Source organism: Podarcis gaigeae (genome assembly GCF_964106915.1).
Source record: "Podarcis gaigeae genome assembly, chromosome: 16".
Taxonomy (NCBI): Eukaryota; Metazoa; Chordata; class Lepidosauria; order Squamata; family Lacertidae; genus Podarcis; species Podarcis gaigeae.
In genome coordinates this window covers 18,517,122-18,531,610 of record NC_139693.1, presented here as the reverse complement: position 1 = coordinate 18,531,610, position 14,489 = coordinate 18,517,122, and the positions used below count along the sequence as shown (strand labels likewise).

Genomic DNA, 14,489 nt, shown 5'->3' with positions numbered 1-14,489 from the left:
AGTTTTCCCCATGAAAAGCTGCTCTTTAAAGCTGAATTGGAGCAAATGTCAACGTTTTGCTTCCGGAACAAAGAAGGGCACTCAGATATGGAGCTTTAAATTGTGCCTGGAAAAAGCAGAGGAAAGGCAAGTATGGATAATGAGCCTTCTGACTCAGGTATTGCCTCTGACATCTGCCCCAAGATGAGAATCTGATACAATAATCAAGAGTTATTAACCACTAATACCACAATGCATCAAACTTTTTAATAAAAATAGTACATATAAACACATTTAAAAAAACAAGTTATAAACAACACAATGAACAACAGACAAAACACCCTGTTGGACATGCATTTTCCTCCATTGAGGAGATCAAATCAGGCCGGAGAGAGGTTATGTGTTTTTCTGAAGAGCAATTTGAAAGGGGAGGGTCCTTGCTTGAGGTGCTCCCCATTTCTGGCTCCTGCCAAGCAGAAAATAGTTTTATTATTTTTATTTTCCTGTTTTCAAAAGTCTGTTTGACCAGAGGCAACTGGGGAAGAAATGTGTACCTGTGCATGCCAGCCTTTGCTTACCTGGTGCCTTTCAGATGTTTTGGACTCTAACCAGCCCCTGACAGAGTGGCCATTTCAGACTCTGACTCCCATCAGCCCCAGCCAGGAAAAGCGTGAAGCTGGGAGTCCAAAACATCCAGAAGGCATGAGGCAAAGGCTACCACAGGAAATGATTTTTCAACTGACAATTTTATCTCTCTCTCCAGCCTCAGTCACTCCAACTTAACAGCAGCTGATAGAGCCATAATCCCCCCCCCCAATCTTGGTAAAATGAATTTTGTTGTGGGGTGAGGAGGGGGGGGCATCATCTGGATCTCAAGGAGCATGGGAAGAAAAAGCAGCTCTTTAAAAATCCTCCTTATTTGGTGATGAGCAACTCTCTCAACTTGCCACCGGGTGTGTACACACCAGACATTTAATGGACACCCAACCCCCCCCCCCAATGAATCCTGGGAACTGCAGTTAAGAGCGCTGGGAATTGTAGCTCTCTGAGGTGTAAACTGCAGTTCCCAGGATTCTAGGTATATAGTGTGTACACAGCAGCAGTATGGTGTGTGCAAGGAGCTGTGATATCCTGCACTGCAGGGGGTTGGAGTGGATGGTTCCAACTCCGCAATTTGATGGCTCTGCAAACATGGGAGTGCTTTTGCTTATTCTTCAGAAGGGAAGGATAAATAGGCAAAAACCTGAGAAGTTGTGGGGACAGACTAAGCGATAAAAATATTCCTTCCTCTGGGAAAAGTCTCCTCCTATATTCTACTTCACTCCCATTAAAACTTTTAGGACAGTACCTGTTGTTTTTTTTAAGTATACGTTTAAAGATTTCGCTTCCCCCACCCCCCACAACTCAATGGCCAATTATCAATTGATATACAGTTAAATTAATTAGCTGGTGAGAAGCTGTACCGGCTAGGATTTCCCACCTATCCCTTCTTTCGGGAGAGGTGCCACTCCAACACAACAGTTAAGAACATCACTCTCTTGCATACAAAGACACACAGACACATATATGTACACACAAAGAGGAAAGGTGTGTACAAGGCATGCCAATAGCTGCTGATGCTGCTTGGAAGAAACAACGCGCCATTCGAACTCAGGTCCTCTTCATACATCATGTTTTCTTCAGTGCAGGCCAAAGACGTTTTAAAGACACACCTAAAAAGGCAAAACATGGACACGACAAAGACTTTTATTTGCTAAAAGATTAATCGTGCAGGTATGGTCATCGTGGAGCAAGCCTTTCCTCTCCCCAAAGTGTACAGTTGGTTGCTACACATGAAACAGCCTTCAGTGGCAACGTATGTGTCTTTCTTCGAAGCACGTCCACATCACTGAGTCCAGAGCATTAGCGCGCTAGCAGAATCACTGGACCTTGGAAGTCTCTCATTCAAATAATTCTTCTTTTAGACCAACAAAAACAATGCAATTCTAAAACAAGAAATACTGCAAGTAGTTTTGCATGCCCAAGGCAATGGCCGTAAAGACAGGCTTAGAACTCGGGACAAATTTTGTTTCACACACCTCCCTTCCTCCAGCAACCAAGGTCTGTCCACAAGCAGAGCACATAGGTCAACAGAGGAAAGTTGTAGGAGCAAAAGGAAGGCTTGAAAACGACTGTGAATGCAGTTTTGCTCACTAGAGGTCAGCAGAGCAACATACACGGGAAAACAAAGATATGGGGGGGGGGGCGCGCACAAAAACTTCTAAGGAGTTGTCTGTAGGCTCAGTTCCAGGAGCCAAGACTCCTGGCTGACTTTGGAGGAGGAGAAAAGCAAATGGCGAAGGGGGAGTCCCCTCAGGCATCCCTCTGCCAAGTCAGCCAAGGCACCTGTGTCAAGCGGAGACGCGATTTGGCTCTGTGCAGGGCGTTGGGCAAACTCCTTTTGCTGCCCACATGGCGAAGAGGAATAATACTGACCTGCCTCACGGAGGGTTGTGAAGCCAAACGCATGTAAAGCACTTTGCAACTGAAAAGGGGGACGAGTTAGAAATGAGTCTTCTCACAGTAAGCATCAGCATGAGGACCAATTGGCTGTCAAAATAAAACCGCCTTACAGGGGAGTTGTTCCCGTAAGGAGAGTATCCCACATGGAATCAGACAACTGGTGCAACAGCACAGCAAAGAAGATGGTGGAAGTTGCCCAAGCTGCAGGGTAGGTATAGCCAATGTGGTGCCTTCCAAGTGTGGTTGGACTACAATTCCCATCACCTGTAGCACCATGTTGCAAGGGAGCCCACTGCTTTACCCAAGCAATTTAAAATGGCCTCCACATGTGGGTAGCTCTTATGTGTTGCATGCTCTAGTTCTGGAAGAACGTGGGCTGGGCGTGCAGAGAACCTGGTATGCCGAGGGCAGGGACCATCTTTCAAAGACTCACAGGTTTCGCTTTAGGAATTGGAAAGGGGGACAAGAATCTAGTCCTTATGGTTGCAAAGGCCATGCCTGAAAAAGTATGCGAGTGATGCCTGTGGAAATCGTAGAAGCTGGAGGGGGGTAGGTATGTGCGGAAGATTTCAAGGGGTGGGGAGACACCCTTCAGGCCTTGCATAGCTAATACTCCTGGCCCACTCAACCCAGAAAACCAACATAACCTATGCAAACATGCTGTGCCTTTTTAAAAGAAAAAAAGGATGAAAATTGTGGCAGCGAACTTCGATTTCCTTTTGCTTTTTGGCACAGAATTTCAATGGCCCAGCTACGCAAGTATGTATATTATAGAGCAGAGCACGCAGACCTGCTACAAACAGGTGAAAGGGGCCTCTAGTGGTTTCGCAAGGTGTGGAGAAAGACTCCTTAGGTAAGCTATAGAGGGCACAGCTCAGTGGCAGACCATTCTGTCCCAGGCTCAGTCCCTGACGTCTCTGCATAGGATTGAGAGCACCCCTTCTGATACCCTAGTCAGTGTTACTGAGCAGGACGGACCAGTGGTCCGACTCACTGTAAGGCTATTTCCTCTGCTCCTGAGCGCTCCTTGCAGGACACAGAAAGACCTTCCAAACACCTCCCACCTCCCCACTTCTGTTTCCTTTTTAATTTAAAGCAGGCAAAATGGAGACCTGCCACACTCTCTTCATCCACAAATGCAAGCCAGAGGCAGGCCTGGCTTAATCGCAAAGGAAAACTGAGAACCACATTGGGCACAACAACGCACAAGGGCCCCTCTGCTCCTGGGAACCTTGCACAGAATGCCCTGTGGCTCTGTCCTCTCAGTATCCCCATTCTGCGGCCCCAACAGTGCCACCATACTTTGTAGAGCTGCCTCATGATGATCACTGAGCTGCCCTTCTGCATAGGAAGCCCAGTCTTGCATCGCCGTAACCTTAAGAACTGCCACCCTCTCAGTAACATCCTCTGTAACCTCTCTCTCTGTGGTTGTCATCTAGGATGCATGACATCCAGGCTGCTACCTCTCCATGGAGCAAACAGCCCTGACCCAACCACTTCTTGCCACACCTGCCCTTCACTCCTGCGCATCTCCAAACCAAACAGCTCTGGAGACCAGGAGTCAGCAAGGGGACTCCGCCTTCTAGGTTTTGGTAAGCACTTCACAGAGAGGTTTGTGGATTTGGCAGTGAGTGAACATTTGGGGATGCTGGCCCAGCACCCGATGGATGGAGGTGGGGACACGAAAGCACGACAGGGATTCAGCCAGCGGTGCAACACTAAGCCCTGGGTTTTACGTGGCATTGAACAGACCAGAAAACGGGGAGGGGGGAAATACTGAAATCAGAGGTAACTCTGTGTTTTCTGGTGGTGTTTCAAAAGAGCACCACAGTAGTGCTAAGACTTCTGGTTTTTTTGTTTTTGTCAGGTTGCCTGTGTGAATTTGCTGCAATCGCTAACGGTTGCTCCTGGCAACAGCTGGCGGGGGACAAGGTAGGCCAGGCTAGATCCCCTCCGCTGCCACGGCCGCTCTAGAGTCGTCCCCGTTGGCCAAGCCCAAGTCCAAGCGGTTGTTGTCAGCATCAATGTCCTGAAAGGGCCCCCCCACTTCAACGCAGCAGGTTTTGGAGCTGTCGGCAGCTTCCTGGCAAGGGCCCTGCATCTGGTATTCGCTGCTTTGCGGGGGGATCTGGCTGCTGTTGAGAGGGACCTTCTCTTGCCCAGAGGCCTTACTGGCATCAGGGAGGCTGCTGCAGCCCTGCACTTTGCTCCTCGCTTTCAGCTTGTCGTGGTAGGAGAAAAAGGCCAATGCTACCACAACGGCCAAGGTCATTGACAGCAGCACTGTCACAGTGACAAACTGGACCCAGTAGGAGCGATACTCCCCTACTGGCTCTCCATCAGCATGCGATTCGCGGGCTCCGTCCACCCTGGCAGGGGAGTCATGGGTCCTCACGTGGTAGCGTGCCACAGATTGCTGGTAGCCGTTCTCGCTGGCCCAACACTCATAGAGACCCAACGTCTCCTCGTGCACGATGATGACTAGGGCCTTGTCGTCCTCTAGGATCAGCCTGTCCGGAATCTTCCTGTCTGGGTAGTTCCACGAGTAGTTGGCCAGAGCGGAAGCCTGTGGGCAGGGCAGCCTCACCATGGTGTTGAACGAAGCGGTCATAACTGAAATTTATAGGAAGAGAAACGAAGCTGTGATTCATGCCTTCCACCATTTCATAGATAAAAAATACGGATGCATCATTTGTACTTATAGCATCCCTGTTCGCATTTCAAGAGTCACCATGTGGGCTTGATGGCTGGCTACATGTTGCTGGACACTCTGGCGTTCATGCACATGCATTGGTTTGCATGCGCACTAGTGCACACAGCTGCATCTCACGCCGTTAAACATAGCTCTAAGGGATTGCTCCATCAGCACCAATGTTTCTGTTTGCCTGATGCAACAATCTCCTCTCTCCTCCTGACCCCTCCAGCCAATTTTTTTGGGGGGTGCAGTGGGTGGGAGGAGATCCCTGTTGCACAGGCTTCTGCTAGCAGGACTGGCTAGCTGAATTTGCTCAAAAGATTCACCTCGGAGGGGAGGGAGCTGGAATCTGATGGAGCACACACTGTGGACACGCTAAGTTTTTCTTTTTTAAAAAACCATTACCAAAATCTCCCTTAAAGATAAAATAAGAACAACAACCAGGGACTGTCCCAAGGCAGCTGGAGAACACAGTGAACATGGGTGCGCATGACAGTTTGCTACCCCAAACCCTCTCCTACCCTTCTGCCATAGACAGATCACTGCCCCCAACATAGTCTAGCAAATTTCTCCTTCCTGCTTGAAATGAATCTAAAATCCTTAGGAGCAGCAGAGGTTGCAAAGATAGTCGACCACAGCCATTGAGATTCCTAACACACATTCCCCTCCCCTATCATTTTCTTGGATGGTCTTCCCAAACGAAACTTGTGTGCGGCTTTAGCAAACGGGCATCTTGCTTTCAAATGCATTGCTTTCGCAAAGCAACAAACAGCCTTGGGAAGTACAAGGCCTTTTGTTTCCGAACAGGGGAAGAACCTTCGCCAATCAATCAAACTCTGCAAGGCTCATACTAAACTTGTTAGCAAACCGCTTTCAGGGCCATTCCGAGTCCTTGGTATGGCTCTTCCAATTCCGCTCTTGGGCTGGCACCCAGGATCCGGCTTCCCTGTCTCGATATTCTGCACCAAGTCATTCCTAGGAACAAAGAGAAGACAGGAAAGTAAGAACTGGGTTGTGCTAAGAAGCGGGGAAGGACAAATCGTAACCATTTTAAATTCAGTTTTCCCCATTTCCACATCAGATTGCAAATTCCCCAATTGAGATTCTTTTGGGAATTATAGGGACAGAACTACCTAAAATGTATAGAAACTTATTCATGAAAGCTACTACAGCGGCAAGAATGTTACTCGCCCAAAAATGGAAAGAAGTCCCAGCAAAGGAAGAATGAATACAAAAAACTGTTGGAATATGCAGAAATGGCGAAACTTACCAGAAGAATAAGAAATCAAGATAACAAACTTTTAATAAAAGAATGGAAATGGTTTATTGAATATTTACAGATAAATTGTAAACAGATAAGAACATTGGCAGGATTAATGTAATAACCTGCAGTTTTAGAAGAGTATATATTTAAAGCAGATGAATAAATCAGCAAATTAAGTTAATTTGGATATGCAGAAGATATTAAAAATAAATTTAAGGAACCACAGAAAGAGGGGGGATGAAGTCAAGTTTTGAAATGTTAAAATGATTGTAAAATTAGTGAAATGTATAAACCGGAAAAGCATAAATAATTTTTAAAAAACAGATAGCAATTTCCTCTCACAAGTCTACATGATAACTCATACTAATTTTCATGTGCATGCGATTTTGCCTAGTACATGCATTTTTTTGCAGTAATTTCCCTAATTTAATGCATTCTAGCACATTCTTTTCACTATTAGAAGGCTTTATTCTTGTAAGCATGTTTTGGCTGGAGAACTGCATAGCAAAATCTGGAGAAGCGTGAATCTTGAAAGATACGTGCATTTCAGTTCACATGTATTAGGCAAGCATGTATTAGATAGATTCTCATTTAAAAAGTGTTTTGAATCAAGCCACATTTCTCCCTCATCCCTACTAAGCAGACCAATTCAGTGTTTTCTGTTGTGGCCAACCAGAGGCCTCCAAGAAACCTACAGATGGAGCACGAAGCCCTGCATTTTGTCTTCAGCACATGGCATTTGGTACGACTGTCCATGGAGAGCCCAAGTAACTCTTGTGGGTTACAGCAGTCGACAGACTTCTCCTCTCAAAATTTGCATTTTATTTCAGAGAGAGATAGAGAGAGAGAAGGTTCATGCCACCTTGCTGAAGCAGGTGTGGGACAGGTCTGGACAGTACCTGGATAGGTGAGCGCCTATAACCCATACAAACATAGAAAGCTCCTTTATGCAGACCTTTAGTCCATCTGTCTACCAATTCTATCTTATACGCTGGATGAGACGCCACCTTCCTGGGTACTGTCTTGCCAAAGTGGTACATGCTCTGGTTATCTCCTGACTGGATTGCTGCAGTGTGCTCTATATATGGCCACCTTTGAAGGTGACTCAGAAACTAAAACTAATCCAGAATGCGGCTGCCAGACTAGTGACTGGGAGCAGCCACCAGGCCACGTAACACGGCTCCTAAAATAATTACATTGGCTCCCAGTATGCTTCCGAGCACAATTCAAAGTGTTGGTGCTGACCTTTAAAGCCCTAAATGGCCTCAGCCCTGTATATATGAAGGAGAGTCTCCACCCCCGCTGTCTAGGCAAGGAACAGAGATCCAGCTCCAAGGGCACTTCTAGCAGTTCCCTCACTGCGAGACATGAAGTTACAGGGAACCAGGCAGAGGGCATTCTCAGTAGTGGCACCCTCCCTGTGGAACGTCCTCCCATCAGATGTCAAGAAGTTAAATAATCATATAACTTTCCATAGACATCTGAAGGCAGCCCTGTTTCAGGAGGCTTTTAATATTTGATCCCCTCCGCACTGTATTTTTGTTGGAAGCTGCCCAGTGTGGCCAGAGCAACCCAGTCAGATGGGTGGTGTATAAGTAATAAATTATGATTATGATTATATTGTTATTACTGGTTCAGTAATGTCTGCACTGATTTGGGCAGCGACTTCCCAGGGCTTCAGACAGGGAGTTTTATCCCTGTCCTACCTGGAGATGTTAAGGATTGAATTTGAAACTTTCTACATGCAAGGCAAGTATTCTCCGTAACCACATGCTCACCACCTTGGGTTCCATGACAGAAGAAATGTGGGGGTATAAACCTAAGAAAAATAAATAAATAACGAGGAGAGGTGGGCAGGGGGGAATGAGAGGGTATTAACCTATATCTGGGATGCTTCACAAAAGGAGCACCACAACCCAAAATCGCAGACTCTAGTGCCACCACAACATCATGAGCATTTAGGGAGCAATTAAGTTGAGCCATGTTGTATCAGACTGAGTTGGGTCCTTGTTATGTACTGAGTGAACAGGATCCAAAATGTAGCAGTCTTATTGGTCCTAGAACAATAGGATTCAGAATGCAGCAGTCTGATTGGTCCTAGAACAATAGGATCCAGAATGCAGCAGTCTGATTGGTCCGCAGGAGCCACCCAATCCAACTCCAGGTGAAAGTGAATCTACAACCTGACTGGCCTACAGGAGAATCCCGGAATTAGCCAATCACGTGGGGCCCATTGTGTATATAAAGCAGACATTTTGGGGGAACTGCCATTCCTTACTACTATGAGCTGAATAAAGAGCATGAAATCCACACTCGACTCTGAGTATATTTCAGTTCGTCTACCCCAGTATCACATTTCTCACAGCAGCCAATCAGATGCTTCTAGGAAGCTTCCAAGTAAGGAAGTTCCCTGCTGTTGGTTCCTAGCATCTGGTATTCAGTGATGGACTGCCTCTGGACACAGAGGTTCCATGAAGCTACGGGCTTCTTTCACACTACAGATGTGAAATTTAGCACAGCATAAGCTAGGAAGGGACTGCTAACACCACATTATGATATCATGACTGGATTGTGTCAGTTATCATGCACGTATTTGGGGGCCCTGTTATATTTTTAATGCGACAATCCCTGAGGGATACTGCAAATACTCACAAGTTCTCTGTAGCACCCCAGATATCTCGGCACTTCTGCCCATCCCAGCCGCAGTAAGGATCTCGCGCTAAAACACAGTTGGCACAGGTTGTGTAGATGCTGCAGTTTGCCAAGGGCACTTGGAGGACTCCCGTGGAATAGCCCACATACAGAATCCCCTAAGAAGGCACAGGCAGAGGAAGACCATGGTCATTATCATTCTTATTCTTGTTTCTCTCTTTGTGTAGCTATGAGATGGATGTCTGCGGTTTTTTTAATGAGATACAGCCCCTTAAAAGTATGTTGCCCCAATCCTATGCAAGAAAGGATGCCCACCTTTTCAGGGGAGAGCAGCAGGTTTTGGACCGCCTCTGGCTTCTCAAACAGCTGGATCTCCTCAATTATGTGAGCCTCGGTGCCGACGACCACGGCTTTGTGAAGGGCACCTTTGTCTGTGGAAGACAAAGTATCAAGTGAGACATAGTGCTGGCAGAAGGGTTTGTTAAAATGCAGGCCTGCCCCCATCAAGGGCTCTGTGTCCCCCAAAGGGGCATGTAGGAATAGTTGTAGCCAACGGGTGGGGGGTGGGGAGGGGCAGCTGCCCCCTACATAGTTAACTGAGATTCTGTTCCCCCCTAAGAAAGGGCCTGAACCTCCCCCCACAAAAATCTTGGCTACGCCCATGCATGTGGGTGAGGGGAACTGACCTCTTTCCCTCTTGCAGTCCACCCTCCCTCATACATGAGATTCACTTCCACTTTCAGAGCCCTAACTGTGTGGCAGGGGGTTGCCTTTCTGTTGACTGACAGAAAGTAAGCCATGGTGGGGGGCTGTTCTCTCATGCTGCCCCTCCTGACTTCAAGGGGAAATTAGGCCCTAAGCAGAAAGAGCTAAGATGGGTGAGGCTTGGAAAGATGGACAAAGGCATCTGCAATCCCACCATCAGCTTTCCCAGCTTCTCAGGGGAGAAGGTTGTGGTTCCTATACCGCAGGGGGTTGGACTAGAAGACCCTTTCAGTCCCTTCCAACTCTGCACTTCTATGATTCTATGAACCTTTAGCACATTATCTGGTGACCTTTGACACGATGGACAGCTAGCTTCTGGGAGTGGTGGCGCCCACCCTGTGGAATGCCCTCCCACCAGATGTCAAGGAAATAAACTATCTGACTTTTAGAAGACATCTGAAGGCAGCCTTGTTTAGGGAAGTTGTTAATGCTTGAAGTTTTATTCTGTTTAATATTCTGTTGGAAGCTACTCATAGTGGCTGGGGAAACCCAGCCAGATGGGCAGGGTATAAATAAAACATTATTATTATTATTATTATTATTATTATTATTATTATTATTAATCAAAATGCTTGCAATCAATGCTGTTCAGCTCATCAGTTGGTTAAATGTTGCAGCCCTTGTTGGGTCAAAGGGAATAATGAGGTGACAAAGCAATTAGCTCAATTTCTACCACCAAAGCAAACAACAACCACCCATACCTGTCCCAAGAAACATCACGTTGTAGGGATGTCCCAAGCTGTTCTGAGTTTGGTGCACCACAATCCGGGTGTATTTAACGTTTTGCTTCACCAGCAGAGGTTGGTTATGGGTCGGCTCAATCTTCTCATCCATCAGGTAGTGGTCTTTCATGAACGTCAGAGCTTTGTCTGAAGACGGGCCGACAGAGCACTGCACGGAGAAGAAGCTCAAACATTATAAAGGACAGGAAGCTGCCTTTGACTGAATCAGACGATTGGTTCTTCTAGCTTTTTACTGTAAAATTATACAGTGGTATCTCGGTACCCGAAAGGTTTGGCTCCTGAACACATCGGCTCCCAAATGCCGCAAACCCAGAAATAAGTGTTCTGGTTTGCGAATGTTTTCGGAAGCCGAATGTCCGATGCGGCTTCCATGGCTTCCGAGTGAGTGCAGGAAGCTCCTGCAGCCAACCGGAAGCCGTGCCTTGGTTGTCGAATGGCTTTGGGAGTCAAACAGACTCCCAGAACGGATTAAGTTCAAGAACCAAGGTACCCCTGTACTGAGCTGCTGCCCTCAGAATGGCCAATGGTTTGCGATGTTGGAAGCTGTCATCCAATGACTTCTGGAGAGCATCACGTCAGCTACCCCAGATCTATACTGACTTGCAGCCACTTGCAGCCAGAGAATCAGGCAGGGTTCTTTTCCAGCCTTGCCTGGAGATGTCAGAGATTGAATGTGGGGCCTTTTTCCAGGCAAAGCTGGCCCTGAGCTATGGTGCTGCAAAAAGCCAACAGAGTGACCAGGAGCACCACTTAGTTCTTTCTGTAATAATTAAAATATTGTTGTAGGTTTGTGGGGTTGCTCTGGATTATATCTGTGGGTCCCACCAAGCCTGTGATTTAGTAATGGGGAGCTTAGAATATAGCAGAGTGAACCTGCTGAACTGGTCAATCCAGTCTCTTGGTTAAGACAATATACCCTGGCCAAGTAGCTTATCTGCATGTGCAAATATGTTGGTGTTTTGTCACAGAAACAACTGAGTGGGTTTTCCCCACCCCTTCACTTGGCTAGGGGTGACATGATCTTGTAGTTATGAAGATGACAGCCAGGGCTAAAGTGTCTGTGAATCTGGAAGGTGCTGGGAGTTGGAAGGACATATAGAGGCTTGAATTGCTCTGTGTTCTGAATCGAAAGCTTTGGGGACCCTCCAAAGGACACCTACAGCTGACCAAATGCCATAAGAGAGAAAAGGGCTGGAACTGGGCAGGACAACAGAAGGAATAAAATCTTAGCCTGTGACTACTGCAGAAGAAATAGATCAACATCATGGAAGGAACCTTTCGTCTCTACACCCTGATCTTGATAGACCTTGGAAAAGGTCCACAGCTGATCTAGGTGAACTGGGAGGTCACCACTATTCAGTTGGCATCAGCACTATTCCAAGTACAGTGAGATATTCTCCTCGCCTGACATTACTTTGACATTGTTGCACAACTGAACATCATCTCCAGGTGAACTCGTGACCAACAGTGCAAACCATTTTATGGCAGCAAAATTCCAGGCATGCTGGATACATAACACCTTTTGCCATGTTACCACCAGCCCAAGCACTGAGAGGCAGAGAGAAAGGTACAGAGGGGACAAGAATCCTTAAGACAACATGGCTCACGTATTGCCCTTTTTAGCTACATGATTTGTTTTGGATAAACCACTGGATTTGGCCCAGGAGTATTGCTGATGGGAAGAACATCCATTCCAACCTGGGGAACAGTTGCCTCTTCAGTTTACCAAGGAGTTATGGCTGCCTTTCTAGGGCCTGTTCAATTTGGTGCAAGAACTATATTTAAAGGCAGGAAAGTTTATATCAAACTTGATTAAGAAGAGGGCAAGGCAGACCCTGGCTTCAATGCAAGGAGAATGCTAGGAGCAATACATACACTGCCAGGACGAGGGTTCATGGCCTGGCCATTGTAGGTCATCCATCGGGAACAGTCCTTGTTCAACTCTTTGTATTTCCCATCAAAGGCTTTTTTGATAGCATCGTGCCTGAAGGCACACACTGCTGAGCTCCCAAGATTTCCTGCCTGCCTGCAAAGAAATATACAAGGTAGTTGCCCCACTAGAATTTTGCATATTCTCTGAGGCACATTTATTTATCTCCAATTAGCACAATGCTAGACCAAAAATGAATTCTGAGGTAAGAGTGGGTGATCTGTCAATTTCAACTTTTCTCAGTTTCTCATTTTTCCAATCTCAATTTAAGTTTGCTGCATTTCCACATCAGTTTGCCTTATTATAGTTTTCTAAAAAGGTCTGTACAAACATTTGTCAGCATTTTAGTGTGCATTTCTCCTGACACACATTTTTTTTATAAACAATTTTGCCTAATATAATTCCTTTTGGCTTCTTGCTGTCAATAAGATCTGCAATTTGGGGCTGGAGAACTAAATTGCAAAATTCAGAGAAGCGCAAGTTTCGAAGGATAGTTGTGTTTCAATTAATTTAATAAACAGAAAAATTGAAAAATTGTCCAGTAGCACCTTAGAGACCAACTAAGTTTGTTCTGGGTATAAACTTTCATGTGCATGCACACTTCTTCAGATACCAATTTAATGTTTTATTTAATGTTTGGGGAAGTGCAGATTAGGGAGGTTCCCGTTAAAATGCAGACCAACCCAAACTTCTCCCCCACCCCCACTAAGACTAAGACCCTCACAGCCTTACCACTGAGAACCGAAGACACCGTAGAAATCAGCACCACCTCCTGGCTGTGGGAGGGCAAACATGTGTTGGATGACGGTGTAAGGGAACTGCCCCTGCTGGGTGCAAGACAGCTGAGCTTTCAGAAATGTGGTCCATTTCCTCTGCAATACCTTGTCTCCTCCAACATCATTCTAGGGAGGATGGAAAAGCAAGCATCACTAACAAACCAGGGAGACAATTTAACCCCTTCCTCACTTACTCACTGTTGGCCTGATAGCAGACCAACTGAAGGAATAGACAGTGGTATCTTGGTTGCTGAACATCTCGGAAGCCGAATGTTTCAGTTTCCAAATGGCGAAACCCGGAAGTAAGTGCTTCCGTTTTCAAACGCGCCTCAGAAGTCCAATGGTTTCTGCTGAGTTTTTTTCCAATTTTCTTCATTGACTTTGCAGACAGCCCTCTGCACCTTGGTTTTCGAACATTTCATAAGTCGAACGGTCTTCCGGAACAGATTATTATTATTATTAACCTCCCCTTTACCCTCAGGTCCCTAAGTAGCCCCTGAATTGTCTGGTGGCTCTGTTGGGATAATCAGATTGCTGGTTGTCTGTATTAATCCTGTCAATGTTACTGTTTGCTTTGTTTTATTGTTTTATGCAATATTGCACATTTGTCTCTGGATTTTGGCCTTGATTGTATAATGAAACCTGAATCACGATGTATTAAACAACAGTGGTAAAAGCATATGCTTAGTCCTCACACTGAGGATGTGCAATGTGACTTTTATTCCCATTTATTTAACTATTTATAATACACACTTGAAAAGTTGTTCGTCGTGCCTGTGTGAAGTTTGCCACCTATGATCTGGAGCCAGGTCTCAGGTTCAGTCCCTAGCTGTTCCCTTCCCAGAGGAGTCTGGTTGACCACTGAGAGAAAAAGCAAGATGCTGGAGTTGGGATGTAAAAAAGCAGCGATTTCCCCTCCAAACTGCATTTTGTCACAATCAGCGCTGCTTCCTTTCCACTGCAGTTCAGATTTCACCAACTACTATGTTATTCATCTTGCTGTCTGCTGTTTAGTGTAAGTTATGTAAATTGTGAAGTTACATTCATTGCAATGTAAAAGAGAAACGTTATAACAATGTTTAATAAGCCATTCATTATGTATTGTTTGTGTGCTTAAAAAAACCCAACAAAATTATGTGAACAAGTACAAATAGAATTCGCCTGACTGATTTCCATTCCTGGC

The 14,489-nt window shown here is 46.0% G+C and overlaps 1 protein-coding gene across 18 annotated transcripts in view; it reads right to left on the bottom strand.

The window, feature by feature from the left end:
- Window positions 1-227: 227 nt before the first annotated feature.
- Window positions 228-14,489, bottom strand: part of LOC310833951 (semaphorin-4A-like) — a 76,258-nt gene continuing 61,996 nt past the window's right edge. For all 18 annotated transcript variants that reach the window (XM_083717166.1, XM_083717159.1, XM_083717154.1 and 15 more), the window contains 7 exons: window positions 13,263-13,432; window positions 12,476-12,626; window positions 10,559-10,748; window positions 9,408-9,523; window positions 9,093-9,250; window positions 6,033-6,151; window positions 228-5,094 (listed from right to left, as the gene is read on the bottom strand). In XM_083717166.1, the coding sequence (XP_083573292.1) occupies window positions 4,424-5,094; window positions 6,033-6,151; window positions 9,093-9,250; window positions 9,408-9,523; window positions 10,559-10,748; window positions 12,476-12,626; window positions 13,263-13,432 (1,575 nt within the window). In that variant the 3' untranslated portion in view covers window positions 228-4,423. The remainder of the gene's footprint in view (window positions 5,095-6,032; window positions 6,152-9,092; window positions 9,251-9,407; window positions 9,524-10,558; window positions 10,749-12,475; window positions 12,627-13,262; window positions 13,433-14,489) is intronic.